This window comes from Haliotis rufescens, unplaced genomic scaffold (genome assembly GCF_023055435.1).
Source record: "Haliotis rufescens isolate VD_foot unplaced genomic scaffold, xgHalRufe1.0.p SCAF_17, whole genome shotgun sequence".
Taxonomy (NCBI): domain Eukaryota; kingdom Metazoa; phylum Mollusca; class Gastropoda; order Lepetellida; family Haliotidae; genus Haliotis; species Haliotis rufescens.
Genome location: NW_025963857.1, coordinates 19,978,382 through 19,999,396, shown reverse-complemented (window position 1 = coordinate 19,999,396; position 21,015 = coordinate 19,978,382). Strand labels below are relative to the sequence as shown.

The 21,015-nt window shown below is 38.1% G+C and overlaps 1 protein-coding gene across 2 annotated transcripts in view; it reads left to right on the top strand.

Moving 5' to 3' along the window:
- LOC124133934 overlaps positions 1–17,897 on the top strand; it is a 133,708-nt gene extending 115,811 nt beyond the window's left edge. For both annotated transcript variants that reach the window (XM_046498525.2, XM_046498524.2), the window contains exons 4-12: positions 767–951; positions 4,644–4,837; positions 9,016–9,184; positions 10,371–10,574; positions 11,448–11,660; positions 12,481–12,615; positions 14,702–14,743; positions 15,806–15,940; positions 16,511–17,897. In XM_046498525.2, the coding sequence (XP_046354481.2) occupies positions 767–951; positions 4,644–4,837; positions 9,016–9,184; positions 10,371–10,574; positions 11,448–11,660; positions 12,481–12,615; positions 14,702–14,743; positions 15,806–15,940; positions 16,511–16,617 (1,384 nt within the window). In that variant the 3' untranslated portion in view covers positions 16,618–17,897. The remainder of the gene's footprint in view (positions 1–766; positions 952–4,643; positions 4,838–9,015; positions 9,185–10,370; positions 10,575–11,447; positions 11,661–12,480; positions 12,616–14,701; positions 14,744–15,805; positions 15,941–16,510) is intronic.
- Positions 17,898–21,015: the final 3,118 nt, after the last annotated feature.

Sequence of the window (21,015 nt, the reverse complement as noted above, 5' to 3'; positions counted from 1 at the left end):
ACAATGCTCTGGGTGTGCTGGTGTATCTGTGACAATGCTCTGGGTGTGCTGATGTATCTGTGACAATGCTCTGGGTGTGCTGATGCATCTGTGACAGTGCTCTGTGTGCTGGTGTATCTGTGACAGTGCTCTGTGTGTGCTGATGTATCTGTGACAGTGCTCTGTGTGTGCTGATGTATCTGTGACAATGCTCTGGGTGTGCTCGTGTATCTGTGACAGTGCTCTGGGTGTGCTGGTGTATCTGTGACAATGCTCTGGGTGTGCTCGTGTATCTGTGACAATGCTCTGGGTGTGCTGATGTATCTGTGACAGTGCTCTGTGTGTGCTGATGTATCTGTGACAGTGCTCTGTGTGCTGGTGTATCTGTGACAATACTCTGTGTGTGCTGATGTATCTGTGACAGTGCTCTGGGTGTGCTGGTGTATCTGTGACAGTGCTCTGGGTGTGCTGATGTATCTGTGACAATGCTCTGGGTGTGCTGATGCATCTGTGACAGTGCTCTGTGTGCTGGTGTATCTGTGACAGTGCTCTGGGTGTGCTGATGTATCTGTGACAATACTCTGGGTGTGCTGGTGTATCTGTGACAATGCTCTGTGTGTGCTGGTGTATCTGTGACAATGCTCTGGGTGTGCTGATGTATCTGTGACAAAGCTCTGGGTGTGCTGGTGTATCTGTGACAGTGCTCTGGATCACAGACAATGCTCTGGGTGTGTATCTGACATTGCTCTCTTTACAGTGTTTTATATATGTGTTTATTTCATTGTAGGTGTGACCACCTATACCTCCATGAAGTTGACAACCCGTACAATGCCATCACAGAGAATATGTACTACGACTCGGACGAGGGAAACACCTATGTTTCCATATCAGCACATCTCAAACTTTCACATTGTATGGCAAATGGAACATCAGATACAGCTCAAAAATTCCAAGTTTCATTTTCTATATTAGGTAAGTACAGGATTGTATATATCTTGCAATATGTCCCACAGTGGAGACATAGCCTATGCATGGGTTGGGGAAAAATTGATTATACTTGCTTCACTCAAGCTCAAAATGTTACATTACGAGAATCGTTTATTTCAGAATTTATAAGACTTAACTGTGCTTTTGAACAGGACTGGCGTCTTCATTGTCAAACAATTCTAAAATACTAATTTATTCCTCTTTTAAACCACTCTCAATGATGAATTATATCTGAAGCAAATTACCATTGCAAAATTTAGAATAGCTTTGTCCCAGTTCCGTTTCATTGCCCATAGAAACGCAACGGTACTAAAATATTCCAAGACATGAAAGTATTTGCTTGTACTGTAATGCAAATATTATGGAGGATGAGTACCATTTTATATTGATTTGTTTAATAAATACAGTATGTTACAAGAAAGATATGTACGAAACAAAGTTGTTATCCATTGTGAAGGTAATTAAAAACCTTGCTATGTACATTTATCATGCCAATAATCTTAAGATATATCAAAATGTTCTTTATTTCTTAAACTTGTTTAGTACACCAAGTTCTTTACCTTGCATAGTTGGACCAATTGTATGCTGTGAATTTGGGTCAATGGCCTACATTCTTATGAACAACAGGGTGATCGGGTAGCCTAGTGGTTAAAGCGTTTGCTCGTCACGCCGAATACTCGGGTTCTATTCCAGGCATGGGTACAATGTGTGAAGCCCATTTCTGGTGTCCCCCACCGTGATATTGCTGGAATATTGCTAAAAGCAGCGCAAAACCACACTCACTCACTCACTCACTCACTCACTCACTCACTCCGCCACTTACTCACTCACTCACTCACTCACTCACTCACTCTCATGAACAACAAAACCACTCAATCAATTTGATACACATGAACATAGACTAGGAGTGTGAGGTGCTGTTTATTTTACAATTCAGTATTTCGTAAGGCGCAGGTGGTTGAAATAAAAAAGTACAAATTCTTAAAATATTTGGGTGGGGGGGGGGGGGGGGGAGAAATAAAATTACAAGTTAAGTGTATACTGCTACCTATACACACCTACTTTCAAGTATTATTATACCCCTGACCTAAAAGGATAGGGTATATAGTTATACCAGGGAATTCCTTCCATCCATCCTTCCAAGGACAACATTTTATTGTGCCACCTATAACTTGAAAACTACTACATAGATTCTTTTCAAACTTGAACACTTTTTATACCTATAGGAGAGGTGCAGTGCGAAGTTTGATTTCAATATTCGGATTTTCTGACAAAATACGGCTTTTTTCATTTGTTTACTTAAACATTTAATCGACCTATAACATGAAAACTGCTTCATGGATTCTTTTCAAATTTAGGGAACAGTTTCCATACAAATAGAAAAGGTGCAGTGCAAAGGTTAATTTTGATATGTGTATTTTCTGGAAAAAAATATATGATATTTTTCATGTTTTGAATTTCGATATTTTTTTACTTCAAAATTTGTGCAAGCTATAACTTAAAATCTACTTCATGGATTCTTTTCAAACTGGGAGTACAGTTTCTATACCAATAGGAATGGTGCAGTGCAAGGTTTGATTTTCAGAGAAAATATTTCTTTTTTCATGTTTAGAACATGGAAATATGTAGGAGTTAGTGAGCCCTGCTCACTTTTTGTCTTGTTTAATTACTAATTCACTAAGGGGGAACCAAACAAATAGCTATTGAAATCATAAACTTTTGGTTTAGCAGATCAAAGAAAATACCAAATAATTTTGTGGTTGTGATTTGACACGTTGTGGCTCGCTGACTTGGTTGATGCAGGTCATCGATCCCAATTGAGTGGATCGATGCTCATGATATCAATCACTGGATTGTCTGGTCCAGACTCGATCATTTTACAGACCGCCGTCATATAGCTGGAATATTGCTGAGTGCGGAGTAAAACAACAAACCAAACCAAACCTATTAGAGCGGGGCGCGTATTACATCGAATACGGTATCACCCTGGGACCCCCATTTTAATGTGTGGGACTCCCAAATTTTATTACTGAGTATCCCCAGGACTCTATAGTCTATGCCAAGGCAGATCCCTGTAGTAATAATAATAAGTCCATTTATAATGACCATTCACCATGTGATTGCTCATGGCAATCCATTATTATTACCCCGGTCAATGCGTTTTCATTCTCAGCTCCCTGGGGAGTATACAACCCAAGTTGCCTGTGAGGCACTAGAAGGTTAACAATCACATTGCCATCTCATCCTACCAGGTACCCACTCACTACTGGCTGAACAGAGGCATATTTACAACACCACAATATCACTGCTGGTAGACACTAAACAACAACTGTAGTTATGTGTAGTTTTATATTCAAACAAAACATAGTATCACATTTTTAAAGTATTTTTTAATGTAAAAATTCAAGTGGCTATCATTTTTGTTCACAAATAGACTTTCATCAAGGACCTGACCTCATTTGTGAAGTATTTGGCAGGATTTCTAAAACTTATTTCAGAACTGTTGATGGTATTTTTACAACTTGAAATGGAAGTTTGAGCAGATAAGACGGAGATGTTATTGCCTTTTGCTCTTCATGTGGCTGTTTATCTATTGCCTCTGGAAGATAACCGCTATATGAAATATCTTGGGAACAGTGTTATGGTGGAATACAAATGCTTTAAGAACTTTTCAGCCATAAATCACACCTTCTTCAACCATGTTTTGGCATCCAAAGGTTTAGCTGAATCCCTAGTCTGTCTTACAGACCCTGATACAGCCCATGCAAGTCTATAATGTTTGGCAAGTCTAGATCACTGCAGTATCAATGAAGAGAGTCACTGGGCTCCTTTTTATTATATTTTTATGAAGATAACTGAACAACTGTTTTTTTTATGTACGATATGTTCATTTCAGAGACTAGATGTTAGTCTACTGAATCCCAAAAACAAATTTCTACTTCACATTAAGGAGATACAGCTGAAACGTCGTTTGTAGTTTTTAGCTACTGGTATCATATCGCTTTGTCTCTTTGTCCATCCATCAGTCGACCCGTGAAGATCCGGGTTAGAATAGGTCTTCAGCAGCCCATGCTTGCCATAAAAAAGCGACTAGGCTTGTCATAAGAGGCAACTAACAGGATCGGGTGGTCAGACTCGCTGCATGGTCATGATGTCAATCACTGGTTTGTCTGGTCCGGACTCGATTATTTACAGACTGTTGTCATATAGCTAGAATATTGTGACAACTAACAAACAAACAAAACATCCATCAGTCATTCTTAATTTTTTTGCATCTCCATATGTCCCAGCAATTAAACATGGTCACCATTGCAGACAATTTGAAAATGTAATTATTAGCCATTATGAAATTTGATATGCTGTATAATGGTATTAGTAGCATAAAATAAATTCCCCATCTTATTCCGTTTGTTTCCCCCTGCTATGGTCCATTATTATGAAATATTCATACTGTTATTTTGTGATTTAACATCTTTTAGTTGTTCCCATATTGTTGTTTATCCTTTTATTATGACCTTTGAACCCTACATTGCAAATACCCAGAAATATTTAACGATTTTCCGAAAAAGTATGGTTTTTGTCTGTTATGTTCATGCCATTACTCCATTAATGGAGTTCCTGGAAATTGTTGTTTCAGTTTTTCTATAGACAGTAATTTTCCCTCTTTCACCCTGCAGACAAGAATGAGCTACGGCAAGGGATTGTAGCAGAGTACGGCACCACCATAGGCCGAGTGATGTCGCCAAATTTTCCAAAAGGATATGCCTTGAATGGGGAGACGTTTACCTACATGATACAGAACCTGGACCCCTATGGCCATGTCCGACTCACGTTTGATGACTGGGATATCGCACCAGAGAGTGTGGTCAAGGTGAGGACTGCAGGTGCTTGTTTCAGTACAGCTCCAGAGAGATCAGAGTCTTGTAATGGTTGGTGGTTGTTTGGATGAAGTCCCAGAAAGGGTGGTCTAGTAAGGTCTTGGATGGGACAGGTGCTTGTTTTGATAAAGCTCCAGAAAATGTTTGTCTAGTGAGGTCAAGTGAGGCTTTGGGAGTGACAGGTGCTTGTTGTGATAAAAACCCAGAAAGTGTGGTCTTGGTGATGTCCCCACAGGGGTGCCAAAATACATCCCTGGTACCATGCTAGTTACTGGAACTGACTTCAATGAGGTGGAGGTTACAGGGTGTGACCTGCCAGATAGTTTGTCATTGCACCCTGATGACCTGGTTTGTTATACCCCCGACCTATAAAGGTTGTGGGTATATAGTTATACCAAGGTTCCCTTCGTCCGTCCGTCTGTCCGTCCGAAAACTTTGTCCGTGGGATTTCTCTTAAACTATTCAGTGGATTCATCTCAAACTTAGTACATATAATCTGTGTTATATGGAGGGGTGACGTCAAAAGAAAAAAAATGTTTTTATTAATTTTCCATTTTTTTAAATTTTTCAAACCCTAACCCTATCCTAGCTATTTAATTTGAAAGTACTGACACACTGAATGAATGGGGGCAGTGAGGTTGCCTGGTGGTAACGGTGTTGGCTCACCATGCCAGAGACCTGGGTTTGAATTCCCACATGGGTACAAGGTGTGAAGCCAATTCACGAACTGTGATGTAGCTGGATTATTGCTAGAAGCAGTGTAAAACTACCCTCACTCACTCTCTGTTACATGAATGTAGTAGCAGGAACAGCATTTAGCCAGAATGAGTATTTAAGTGAATAGTTTTGTAGTGTGAACATGTCTTATCTGCAGATATCTCAATGTCAGTAACACATGTTGATAAGGGCCCAAAGTTTAAAAACTTCTGTAAACTAAAGTATTTACGTCAAATATCTTTTAGATTCCATGTTTTTCGACATCAAGTGATTTACAATTCAGCTTCTTGATAACACCCCCATTAATGAGGCGATGATCATGCCAATCTTATTAAACAATGACCTCGCCCTCCATCAGGGAGTCATGCTTGTTGAATCTACAGCTAATGTGTTCCTTATAGTGTTGAATAAACAAACAACTTCACACGAAATTTCACTCTATAAACATAATTATGGCTTTGATTTGTTGCCTTTTGATGTGACCGATAAGAAGTGTTATGTTTTTTATCACTTGTATCTGATAAGCCCAATTTGAGGGCAAGGGTTTGCGATTTATCAGAGGTTTGTTTGGAAACGGCAAGTTTGAACATGCCACCTGCATCTAAATTGACAGTAATATCATAATCTTTCTATCAGATGTATATATCTTCAGTATGTCAGAAATCGAGAAAGGATGACATGTGTTGATTTATGTAGCTATGTGTAGCAGTGGCATCCTGTCTTAGCTCACCTGACTCAGCATGAGATTATGTTGTGGCCTGGATCGGTGGTCTTTTAGACTTGCTCAAGTCTCTAAGGCAATAATTACAAGTTTAAGTCATAATTTCTAGATTATATAAATTATAAGAACAAGTTGTCATCATAAAAGACACACATCCTCTTATCTAGACTTGCCTATTTAGGATAGAATTACAACACTTTGATGGACTTGTCTTTCACTACAGCCTTGGAGCAAGGCTAGTGGTCCTAAGGCAATGTTGGTGTCGGTTAACAACTTGTCAGAAACCACCAGAGCAGTGATGCCATGGCAGCCAATTGAAGAGCCCTTTTATTGCCATTACTCAGCCACTTCTGTTCAAAATCAGGGATTTGGTTCACCATATTTGCTGCATTTTTAGTGATGTTTGACATGTTGACCTTGATTTGACCTTAGCACTTGACATAACTCTTCAATTCTCTCAAAATGTATTCTTGGCCATGTAAACATCTTCTCTGAATCTGCTGGACTGGTGAAGTTTGGCATGCATGTTTCCTCTTACAGTGACAATATATTATGTTCAAGTCTGTGATTTTGTTGTTACTTTTTAATATTTAAACATGTCAGTATATATCTTTTTCTCCATATGATTGTAGTATTATGAAATCAATATATTTCCTAAAGGGTAGGGGGGCACGCACGGGTGGCCCAGTCATCTAAGGCACTGCGATTCGCTGTGCAGAGTTGTGTCCCTTGGGCATGCCAGAAACCTTTGATTGTGGGTTCGAATCCCGGTTCGCCCCAATTATGTTTCTAGGTTTGTCAGCACCATACCTGTGCTCGTGGGTTTCACCGAAGTGGTAAACGTCTGAGATCTGCATCACTTCGGACTTTCCTCCCACATTAAGCTGACATGCCGCGATATAACTGGAATACTGTTATAAGCGGCGTTAAACCCAACTCACTCACTCACTCTTACAATGACAATATATTATGTTCAAGTCTTTGTGTTTTTGTTGTTACTTTTTAATATATAAACATGTCAGCATATATCTTATTCTCCATATGATTGTAGTATTATGAAATCAATATATCTTCTCAAAAGTAGTTGTGTGTTTATTACCAAACTTAGTACATGACTCTCTAGGATGGGATGCTGCGATGAAAATGTTTTGTACACGGTTAATCGTAGTTCAAGGTCACAAGGAATAGGTGGTGATTGGGCTGCTTCCATTTTGCATCTAATGTAATGCAACTTTTCTAGTTTCTCAGATACAGCTGACTTGAATATTCTGATACTTCATGAAGATATTGGTCACCATTGTGGGGTTGAGTTTTATGAAAGGCGTTGACATAAAAAGTTAAAATATTTTTCCCTCAAAAATTGAAAAAATTGTAGGGCATTAAAATTTAATCTCCTAGGAAGGTTTATTAGAGTTGAAACATGTAAAGGAAAGTTAACTGTTGTGTACGCAAGGATTTTATATAATATTATGGATGACCTTCACTTTTGCAGATTAAGAAACATTGAAAGTTAGTTACTTTAATTGTACACAAATAGACACCATTGTCATATGCAAATAGGGGTGGTCGGGTAGCCTAGTGGTTAAAGCGTTCGCTCGTCACACCGAAGACCCGGGTTCGATTCCCGACATGGGTACAATGTGTGAAGCCCATTTCTGGTGTCCCCCGCCGTGATATTTCTGGAATATTGCTAAAAGCGGCGCCAAACTATACTCACTCACTCACTCACTCACTCACTCACTCACTCACTCACTCACTCACTCACTCACTCACTCACTCACTCACTCACTCACTCACTCACTCACTCACTCACATGCAAATAGTCAACTATTTATTTTGGATTGTTGGTTTATGTAAAATAACTAGATTTTGGGAGACGACAATTATTCCCTCTAGATTTTCATAGTTCCAGACTTACCGACCAATGGCTGTGTCTCACCCTGCTCGTGTTGTGTCATGTCAGTTCATCAATATCTATGCAGAAAATATTTGAATATTTCTGTATTTATGTATGTTATAGATTTGACAGCAATGTTTGTTGGGTGTCTGTTGAAACTGTTGACTATATATTGAGATGAGCTACTTTGCAATGGCAATATCTTAATTACAATTAGTTGTTTAAACCAGCAATGATGCATGGCTCACTCCTTGGTAACAAGATGTCTGTCATGCAAACCTTGAAGAGTTATTTCCCTTGGATCACATCTACATCTAGCTTGCTATGGCAGTAATTCATTCAACAGATTCAACACAGAACAAAAGTGTAACATAATTCAGGAATATTAGAAGATCAATATTGTTTTTAATATTTGTCATGTCAACTTAAATGAATTTAAAATATAAAAATACACACATAAATAAGGTTTCAGTTGAATTGTAAAAAAGAAAACAGTTTCAGAAACACCTATCTAAACTTATTGTGATAGTTTCTTGATGTAAGAAGATTGAAAGTAATTCCTTAGTCACCTTAAAACAAACAAGGGGACCTATTCTCAGCCAGGGCCCTACTGTTTCTTCAAATATATGTGTGTTTGATGTGATAGATTATGCTGTTTAATATCATCTTAAACAGACTTGGCAGACTGAAGCATAATAATCTTTTTCAAGCATTTTCTAGGACAGTTTTGATTATTTACCCCCTAGAATATCAAATGCTCTGTCACGGACACTAGATGATGCTGTTTAGGATTATGTTTACATAACAATATGCAACGTCTCTGTTTTCCCTTGCAGCTATACGATGGGTTATCAACCAAGTCCCCCTCTGTGGTGCTGGATCGGAAGAAGCGCCCTGTGCTTGTGTCCGACTCCAGCACGCTGGTCATTGTGTTCGACACAGGGGTCAACCCGAAAGGCTGCTGTGAATATTCCGGGTTCAAGGCTGCGTACCAGTTTATCTCAGGTGAGTGCCTCGTTAAGGGACGGAACTCTGTAAGGTTAGCTCATTTTCTGAAAAAATGTTCAGTTACTGTTTCCATGTGATGCAATGTTTGCATATCACCGCAGACAAAAGTAGCAGAAAAGGACATAATTATTCACTCACAAAAATCTTAGACATGAATAGTTTCTAAATTTGTCTTGCTCTATTGAGTCCCCATGACCAAGAGTTAGTATCAGTGGTTTAAGGATCGGGACAAACAGCTTCAATTTGTTTAAGAGGAGAGAATGTTTACATGTCATCTTACTTTGATTTTATTCGCTTCAGGAATTGTAACAAAGCTTTAACTAAAATAACCTTTATATTGACAGCATATGCAAAGTGTAGGTGTATAATACACCTACAACCTACAATAGGAGAGGTCTATTGATGAATAAACCTATGGTTGATACAAAGAAACCATAATGAGAGAAATAATGGGGTATATGAGCAAGGTAAAAGTGCTCATATACAAACCTTATTGTCTCAAGACCCGTGAAGATCCGGGTCAGAATAGGTCTTCAGCAACCCATGCTTGCTGTAAAAGGCGAGTATGTTTGTCGTAAGAGGCGACTAACGGGATCGGGTGGTCAGGCTCGCTGACTTTGTTGATGCATGTCATCGTATCCCAATTGCGTGGATCGATGCTCATGATGTTGATCACTGGATAGTCTGGTCCAGACTCAATTATTTACAGACTGCTGTCACATAGCTGAAATATTGCTGAGTGCGACGTTAAACAACAAACAAACAAACAAAATCTTGTCTGGTCTCATCTCGTCTTGTTTTTTCTATCCGGATTTCGTTTGTCTGCACTGTTCTGATCTCATTAGTCCTCTCTGTCTTGAAGGGGCGGTCAGGTAGCCTAGTGGTTAAAGCGTTCGCTCATCACGCCAAAGACCCAGGTTTAATTCCCGACATTGGTACAATGTGTGAAGCCCATTTCTGATGTCCCCCCGCTGTGATATTGCTGGAATATTGCTAAAAGCGGCGTAAAACCACACACACTCACTCACTCACTCACTCACTCACTCGACCCACTCACTCACTCACTCACTCACTCACTCACTCTCTGTCTTGAATGAATGTCTTCTCTGTCATGATGTTGTTGATCTTGCCTATCCTGATCATGTTGATCATTTATCTGATCTCTAGTGATGGTTATTTGCAGAGAAGGACTGGCCAGATAAGCCAATCACAGACTGCAGTAGAAAGTATGCAATGAGATCGGGAGGTATGATCGACTTCACAGGGTCAATGTTACATCCGGGCCAGCCCAACTTCTTCGACTGTGTGTGGATTATCAAGAGACACCCTGGAGAGGACAGACCGGATGGAGTCATGCTGAGGATGAGGGAGGTCCTACTGGGAGATGGTGAGTGGCAGCAATGTCAGTCTGAATTGGTGATGATGATGTGAGTAACATGTCTTCACTATGAGAGCCTAATTCAGTTTTAGAAGTGTGGTTTTTTTTAGACGTCAAAAGTAATTTTGTTACAGAGTTGCGATTTACTAATGGTAAAAGTGGTTGTCCACAAGGAAATGTCAGTACACCTTCCTGAGTTTTGCTTGTCTCAGACTATCAGACTTGTGTTAATGTTGAACCCTGTAATTAATTTGCAGTGAATGAGTGAGTGAGTTGGGTTTAACGCCGCTTTTAACATTATTCCAGTTATATCATGGCGTGTAAGCTTAATGTGGGAGGAAAGCCCCAAGTTATGCAGGTCAGACGTTTATCACTTCGGTGAAACCCACGAGTACGGGTATGGTGCTGACAAACCTAGAAACATAATTGGGGCGATCCGGGATTAGAACCCACAATCATAGGTTTCTGGTGTGCCCAAGGGACGCAACTCTGCATAGCGAATCGCGGCGCCTTAGACAACTGGGCCACCCGTGTCCCCAATTTGCAGTGAGTAGAAGGTTCAGATAACAAGTTTCTAAGCAAAACCTCTCTACTTCCCGTCAAACACAATTTGGTGGGTTTTCATTATTCAAGGGAGATAACCTTGACATGATTCTTGGCATCAACCACGCTTCGACTACTACATTGCAACAAACTGCAAAAGTATACATGCTTCATGTCTTCCATTGAACAGTATCCTAGAAAACTTATTTCAATAACCTCTTTAAGACAAATGTGTCTTTAATAATAATTTCTTTACAGTGAAACCTTAAGCGGTTCAAATATGGCCTTGAGTCAATTCTGTTAGTTCTACTTTTTTCATTGACGTTCTTGGTTCTACAGGTTGGCTACAGTATGGAAAAGTCAACAGCCTTGAGATTCGTCAGGGGACGACATCACTGAGCCCAATCAAACACAAATACACAGCCAAAAACCTGACCTACGCCCAGACGTTCTACACCTCCGGGCAGGGCCTCTACATCCGACTTCGTGGAGGCTTCTATTCAACAGATAAACTCTCTTTCATATTCACAGCCGTCAAAAATATATCTGCAGGTAGGTCACAGTAATTGAGTTACTGCTAAGCAACTTAAGCAATATTAGTGCAGAGCATCAGATAAGCAGCGTATTTGCGTAAAATACCCCCACCCCACCCCCCCAAAAATATATTCAAAACCCTGTTACTTTCAATTAACTTGCGTACAGAAACGCATGCATTTAATGAAAAACTCAAATGTATAAAAACAGCATGTGTAAATACCCCATGAAGCTTTTTCAGCATGCGTACAATGGATCTAATTTCCGAAACACAATTACAAGCTAATTTACTTTCAGAGTCAAGCCTATATATTTAGAACAGTTATATACATCTAAAACATTATTTCATTTTTTTCTTAAATCTTTAAATGTTCACTAATTTTGGGAAAAACCCAATAGAGTGATGAATAGATGAGTGAAAAAATATTGGTTGCCCAGTTAAAAATGTAATAACCCAAATTAAAATAGAAACCTTAGAGTAAAAACTCAATTGCTCAAACATTTATCTGGAGCTCTGTCAGTGTGAACACCACGTTTGGAACAGTTGGCATTTCACTTGCAACAGAAGAGTCCATTCAATACAACAGGGAACTACAGTCTGTAATGTATTTGTCAACGTGCTGTTCTCCTGTTCCCTTGATCTATTCATGGCTCTGTTTCCATGATCTGTTCCTGAAATCTGTTTCCAGGATCTGTTGACATTGTTTAGCTCTCACAGCACTGTAGAATTAAATGTTTCTTCCGGAAATATACAATCTTATCATTATTATGAAATGAAGTTGGAACACTTACTTCTGTATATTGACCTTGTAGATTTACACAATTCCCTTTTGTTCAGGTGGCAGTTGTCCTGGCTACTTCGAATATCTGTGTCAGAATCTGATGTGTATCGCCCAGGAACTGATGTGTGATGGCATCGACCACTGTGGTGACAACTCGGACGAGAGTCCGGCACTGGACTGCTCAGTCTCAGGTAGGGGAACACATGCATCAGGACCCACAGTTTACAATGGTACAGTGGATTAAATGCTTACTTCAGTTCGGATTTGTTAACTGGGTATTTCCGGTGTTACATGCAGTGGATTAAATGCGTTCTTCAGTTCGGATTTGTTAACTGGATATGTCCGGTGTTACGTGCAGTGGATTCAATGCGTACTTCAGTTCGGATTTGTTAACTGGATATTTCCGGTGTTACGTGCAGTGGATTCAATGCGTACTTCAGTTCGGATTTGTTAACTGGATATTTCCGGGGTTACGTACAGTGGATTAAATGCGTACTTCAGTTCAGATTTGTTAACTGGATATTTCCGGTGTTACGTGCTCACGGTGATCAGCTGATAATGTTTTTTGAGATGGGGAAAACATTGTGTCATTTAAAAACTTAATAAAAATGTAAGAAAATTTTGGGAGCCATGCTTTACCACGCGCTATGACCGAGTTAGCGCTGTTTTGAAGAGCGCAATCGCGAGGGAACTCTGTAGTTGAAGTATGATAGCCCCATGGGTATGTAGTACTATGTACCTATTTAAGACAATACATGTACTACACAAAATATACTGAACAAAATAGTTCGGGACTATGAATGTTTTTGTATTGCTATGAAATTGTTTGTTCAGTCTTCATGACAAAAAACATCCCCCAAAATATTCATGATCCCAACTTTTTTTTGTTCAGTATATATGTGCATGTAAACAGCAATCAGGCATTCTTGAAACAGTAGATTGCAATTGGTTGCGAGAAGTTAAGATGTTGTTGTTTTTTTTTGTTGTTTAACACCGCACACGGCAATGTCCCCGCTATATAACGGTGATCCGTAAATAATCGAGTCTGGACCAGACAATCCAGTGATTGACATCATGAGCGTTGATCCTTGCAATTGGGATACAATGACATGCATCAACCAAGTCAGGGAACCTCGTAACACATGGTCTGAATGGATACCCACATTTTAAATAATCGAAAATGGTAAAGTACTTAGTAGGGGCGCTGGTTATTCCACCATGCCGCCGTGGTCTATTTTTAACAGTTCCGTTAAAAATCTGGGGACATTGGAGTATAAAGGTAATTGTTTAGGAAATTCATGCATTTCGGATTTTGTCTACTATTGTGATTGACAAGTCATGTTTGGTTTAATTGTTTTCCACATTCCCATTAATTTGTATAGCTTACGAAACCCTGAATTCATAAAATGTGTTAGAAACTTTGTCACAATAATGAAAGGTAAACCCTGAATAGTGTGTGAGTGAGTGAATATTTATAGTAACATCGGCAAAAGATGAACTCAGTATGGTAGGTAACTGCAAAATCAATGGTGAAACATATAAAACAATAATTTTGTTTTTCTTCTATATGTGTCGATATAACATTCTGAATTACTTTTTTTTATCTCATTGTAATATGTTTATATTTAAATTTAAATTAACAATGTAATTTTCTTTAAGATATTAGATTTTTTGGCCATTTTCTTTCCTAATTCATAAAAAGATAAATCCTTGTTTTGATCTCAATCAGACATATACTCAGCCTTTTGGAGTTCACAGTGGGAGTTCACAGCTTGTTAAATATTTTTTGGGGGAAACGATTTTATAGTAAATTTAATCTGATAACAAAGAGTTTGCCGCCATGTTGATGCAACACATTAAAAGTTTAGTTTTCTTGTTAGTGTTGTGTCATCCCATTACATTGATAGTCTTGGTGGTATCAAACTCAACTAGTAGTGTTTTATCTGTCCATTCCCGCGGTTAAAATTGGTCCCTAGTAACCTATGCTGGTTATACAAGATGACTCAGGCTCAGTGACTTGGTTGATTACGGTATGTGTCATCGTACCCAGATGGCATGGATCGTTCCTCATTATATCAATCACCAGATATTCTGGTCCATATTTGATTACCGGTATTAACAGGCAGTCGTCACAGCTGAAATATTGCTGAGTGTGGTGATAAAAAGAAAAAACAACTGTCTATTGTAGCCTTATCAGGTCAGGTACTCTTGTAATGCATCAATAGACCACATCCTAATAATGTCTCCTTGTCAGAATAATGGATTTGTCTGTTTCAGCTCTGTGGAGATTGAGTTTCAAATGGTCCATGCCTTTTATGGGTTAGTAATTGCCATAGATATATAGTTCATCAATAGATTATTATTCAAGTGTGTTTCCATATCATAGATATCATTATTAATAAAAATTGTAATATATATTTCTTATTCCTAATATTTGATACCAGTATGTACAAAACGGAAACACACGAGGATAATAATCTCTTTATCATATGATGTCATTCTTAAAGAAGTCAATGATTAAGACTTCTTTTAACCCAATGAATTAACTTTAATAGATGCACATGAATTCAATATTTAAATGAAATGCCCCATTTATCATATAATGTAGTGCCAACTGATTTGCAGCCATGTTTGTATACAGAAACACCCCCACACTTAGAAACCCTGTCTAAACTTATTTTGGAACGTCATCATCATTCATTGATCAAGCAGACATTCCATTGATGTTTGGGGCTTAAATGTGGTTCCTGCAATTTGAATATTTATCGGATCGTGATACCAAGTTTATATTAGATTGGTATATCGCATCGATGACACTATCCATCATATGATTAAAGTTGTACTATGAAATATAACACACTTTTGCTCACCGGAATCAAAGGTCCAAATGAAATCTTGAGATGTCCTTCTTTTTCACCAAAACTGATGAAAAGAAGACCTGAAACTGTAGTAGGATGTATAGTGTCAGAGTCGTTCAGGGATTATTGTATTTGTGGCATTAAAATAAATATTTACGTTTGGGCTTTTTTAAAGATGAAATAGAAACTGCTGTCTAGGAATATGAAACATTGATATGATGTGTAGCAAAGTTATTGGTAGCACAATACTACCACAGGAAGTTCTGATTAAAATGATGAAATTATATTCTTTACTATCAAACACGCCATAATATATATGAATATGAGAGGTGCGTTTGATAGTGAAAAAGTAATGTATCATAATAGTTCACAAAAATTCCTTAGTTGCTACTGACCTTATGGCCCATATTATCTCGTTTGACGAGGGGGAAAAGTTCTTTCTGAAACAATAAACAGATGTCTGATGATTTTTGCTCTTTGTGCGAGTCTTTTATTGTTTTATTTACTTGTTGTTTGATCACAGATGTGAGCAGCCCCGGGCCATCTCCGCGATGTGAAGATGGGTTTCTGTGTGCAAGTGGTACAGAGTGTCTGGCCCACAGAAAGCGGTGTGACGGGCTCCTTGACTGCCAGGATGGCTCTGATGAATATGGATGCTGTAAGCGTTACTATCATTTATTACCCAATATGCTGCTAGCTTCTGTCTAGGTCTCTGCCATTATGGTTCCAAGGAAGATGAATGCTGTAGGCATTATGATCATTTATTACCAAAATGCTAATAGGTTCTGTTAATATCTAGTTTTGGAAAGTTTTGATGAATATGGATGCTGTAAGCGTTACGATCATTTATTACCAAAATGCTACTAGCTTCTCTCTAGGTCTCTGCCAATATGGTTCCAATGAATATGGATGCTGTAAACATTATGATCATTTATTACCAAGCATGACACATCTACTACCGTGTTTTGCCACCCATAATACAACCTCACGTATAATGCAGTCCCCGTATAACTAACTTAAATATCAATGCTACTAGGCCCTGTGAAGATCTCTGCAAAAAATGGCCTGGTGAATATGGATACTGTAAGCTTTAAGATAATTTATAACCTCAAATTACACTTCACCCAGATTCTGTCAAAAATCTCTTGATTCTTATGATACCATCAAAATTTGTTTTTGTCAGTAGGGTGGACATCACATTATTTGAAATGATTTTAACCTGTTTCAGATACGCCCACAACAGATCATTCAGCAGCCACATCATCTCTCTCTAAACATGGATTATGTCTCATATATGTATTGGTTTTATTGGTTATATTCCTCAATAATACGTAGCCAACATTGTACCAATGTGTGTTTGAGAATGTATGAGAACATGTGTATATGTGCGAGAGTAAATAAGAATGTATAACAACCACACCCACTAATTGTTAATCTTGCTTAATACATGTACCAGGGATATAAGGGTGTTATACCAAATGGGAAGATATGTAACTGCTGGCCATTCAACCAATCAAAGGGTATCTAAGACAGGCAACAGGGCAGGGATCGGTACAACAGCAATCTGTTTCATATGGTGCAGCTGTAAATATAGATATTTATATGATTGGTGGGTGTGGTGATATTTATATTTGAGAAACTTGCAGAAGTTAAAAGCCATTGCATTGTGGAAACATTAAATGGAATCGCTTGTTAATCTATCAAAATGGGGAAGTGGATTACAGGCTTGCTACCCCAGCTGGGTTGAAGGTAAGAAGTCTCCCACCAGTCGTGCTGTATTGTCCACCTCCCTGGGATGATATGAGGTGGGACGTAACAGAGTAAGCAGCTATTGTAATATTCTCCCCAAATCTTAATAATAAATATAAGTCCATTTATTATGTACCAGATTTTGTTCACCAAGTGAATGCTCACGGCATTACATTATTATTGCCACCGTCTTTGAATCAGTGTGCACTCAAATTTCATACTCAGCTCCCTGGGGAGTATGTTCGCACAGTGACAGTCTCTAATGTGGCAGATCGTTCAGTTCCTGATAAAATGTGCTATACCATTGTTATGTAACATCCTTCCCAAGTCAATATCATCAATATATCTGTTGCTAAGGGATGCCACCCGTTTTATTTTTGTGATTCCCTGTTTTCTTCTTGTCTGTCTTAGCCCTTCAGCAGGGTTTTGTTTCATTTAGGTCAGAAATATTTTTAGAGGTAGGATGGTGATATTTATGCCGAATCAAAAGTGAATAGCTTGTGGATATGTCATAGTATTACAGCAATATTAATTTGCGATATTTAAGGATTTTTGAATATGTTATTATAAGGACTAATGGACTAGAAAGTTTGTTTTTGTCACTGAGTAAGAGTTTCCATAGATACCCTCAAAATATGCCACTGATCTGAGTCTTACAATTTATCAGCTGGGTCCTCTTGCACAAAGCGATCTTAGTGCTGCGATGATGGTAACTCTTATACTCTGATAATATTTGTAGCGCTAAAAGTACCCGTGAAGATTCGGGGTAGAATAGGACTTCAGCAACCCATGCTTGCCATAAAAGGCGACTATGCTTGTCGTAAGAGGCGACTATCGGGATTGGGTGGTCAGGCTGGCTGACTTGGTTGATATGTGTCATCGTATCCCAATTGCATGGATCGATGCTAATGATGTCAATCATTGTATTATCTGGTCCAGACTCAGTTATTTACAGACCGCCGTCATATACTGTAGCTGGAATATTGCTGAGTATTGCTGGTATAAAGAAATCATAGTGCTAAGATCATTCTGAGTTTTATCCATTTGTTAAAATGAATTCTCACAATCACCACTTCTGCAAGTTTCTTGTGCCAGACATTGGCTCGAGGTGCTACTTATATTGGATGTACATATTCCTCCCGTGCTGCCATTGTGATATCAATTGCTTTATGCAACACACCTGTGTCATGTCCCTGTCAACTTGCCTTCTCACAAACTTCTATGGGAATTCCCATCTGCAATCTGTTCACTCAATGTATAACTGTAAATATGTAGAAACCAAGGACTGTTTACAGGCTCATGCCTAACACAGACTTTGTACTTATAGTCGCTGTGTTATTGTTTTCAATTTGTATAGACTGGATAACAAACCACAAACAAAACAAACCACAAACAAATCAAAAGTTCAGTGTTTGTGTTATTATTTTCAATTTGAATAGGCTGGATAACAAACCACAAACAAATCAAAAGTTCAGTGTGTGTGTTATTCCAGTTACGAATGACAAGAAGGATACTCTCTCCACCTCTCCCTAAAACAAGTTACAAATTGTGAACCCTCGATCCTCTTTTAATTAAGGAATCCTGAAGCTCCCCCTCTCATGGTCATCACACAAAGTGGACAAGCATTTGGGGAGGGCTAGCAAAGACATAATACACATGTGGTAGGGTATTATTATATATAACACCCTACTTGCTTTTCATAAATAACCGGTCCCTCTCTTCATGGAATTTTCTGTTCTTTTTTCAGTGAGGCCTTTGTTAAAAAATTGAACATGTTTCCCTTGTTCCCAATCAGTTTCCTTGTCTACTGATGGGTCCTCCTTTACCTCAGGTTGAACTTAGTATTTGCTCAACTGATTCAGTACAAAGGAAATAGTACTAGGTATTCGTTTGTTACCTGCATGATCAATATGTCAAATCAGATACTTACATAATTTGACTTTTCCGTACAGATTATTGGTTGCATTTTAAAGATGACTACTTTTAGGAATACAGACTTGCCAATTTCAAACAAAACGTTACTGCCATATTTCAAAGTTAAGACCTTGATGCGACATGGATCCATGGCATGGCGATAACAATGACATATTAATGTGGTTTTAAAACTTGATTGTCAAGGAATAATGTGCCTTTGACATTATGGCCATTTGAAAACAAGACTTGCCATTGTTAATGGTTATATTTGTCAATGATAACAGGGTGTGTGCCTTCCGTATGTGTCCATAGTAAATTGTGTGTCTGGCCACTTGTCTTGGTAACTATGCAAATAGCATATGAATGTTAGGGGCTTTGTTGGTCCCTAGTGAGTAGAGGTGAGAAGCCTACACTTTTCAACAGAATTGTAACAAATACAATGGCAACAAGACCAGAAATGGGGTATAAACAGAATATCAACCGCCAAGATATTTAATTGCAAAACTGGTATATATCTAAAAAATATATGCTAAAATATTTTATCCATCTTTATTGAGCACTAACCTTGTCTCAAATTACTCTGCGCAAGCACCATATAAGGAGACCACATAAATCTTTTGTGAGGCTGTTTCTTTAGAGTTGTTTGTTAAGAAATTACCTTTGTCTTTTTATGTCACAATGGATATAAATACTTGCATGGTCTTCTTCTTGCCTGGAATTACAAATTAACATAACTGCCAACTCTTTTGTTATAGAAATTTAAGTCTTCAATTTTTTTCCATCCATGCATGGAAAACACTTGTTACATGTCTGTGACGTTTGTGTGTTAGACATTGCACCATATAAGGAGAGCACATGAATCTTTTGTGTAGCATTTTGTTTTAAGTCGTTGTTAATATCCTTATATGCTTCTTCAGGATGGATATATATAAATATACCCGGTATATATCTTTGCATAGCCTTCCTCTCGTCTGGAATTACAAATTATATGAACTGCCAACGTTTTTGTTGACAGTGGAAAACACTTGTTACGTTTCTCTGTGAAGTTTGTGTGTTCAACATTAGCTTGTTTTACTCATGTGCTATCCTTGTTGAAGCTGTGCTGTTTCAAGTTCTATTCTACTTCCTGTTTGGGTGTGTATGTCAACTGTTATAGCTGGGCACGCCCCCTTGCACTCTTGGTTTGTATTTTGACCTTAAATGAAAAGTTTGAAAAATTCAAACAAAATCATTTCTTTCATCAATAACAGATTTATGGGTGTATATCTGTTTATATATCATCACTTTGAAGAAAATATTTTGTCAACACTAAAACAATTTTTGAGTATTTGTGTAAATATGTGATCAATTTTAACTTGCATATAACAGAAAAAAAGCCTGTTTATTTATTGTTCTTTCGTTTCAGACTGCCAACTCTTTTTCAACGAAAGTTGGCTAAGAAAATATTATTGAGTCTTCTTTGGTATTATTTTTATTTTTGACTGTTGATTCAGTATTTGGAGCTCAGTGTTTGTATTAAATTACATTGATTTATCCATAAGCATTGTTAAACTAGTATAAAAGTGGAAGGATTATGAAGTTATACATTTTACCACTACCCGACCGCCCCTGTTGTACACAGACAAAATTAACAAGTGATGAGTCAGCATATTACATTTTTAGTTATTTCTATGTAGATGTCTAAGTCTAAGAGTACGAATGGGGGGAAATGTCATCTTCCCTTATAATTTTGAAGTATGGACTCAAAATAGCTTTGACATCAGTTTGCCGTTTTTGAAATGTGAAAGCAAATCCACCTGATTAATCCTCATAAGTGTCATTGTCATGGAAATATTGTATCAGAAAAATATGATTTGTACAGTTCCTTTCTATTATTTTCTTCAGAAGATCCTCTACAAATGTAGATATTAAATTTACTCGGTCATGAAGAACATGATGAAACAGCTGAGGTAGAATCTTTACGTTTACAAAGGGCTTCTTTTTTTCATCATTTTGATTACATATTTGTTTTCCCAAAGCAGACAATATTCAAAATAAAATAAGAATGAAAAATGATATTCCTCTTAAAGT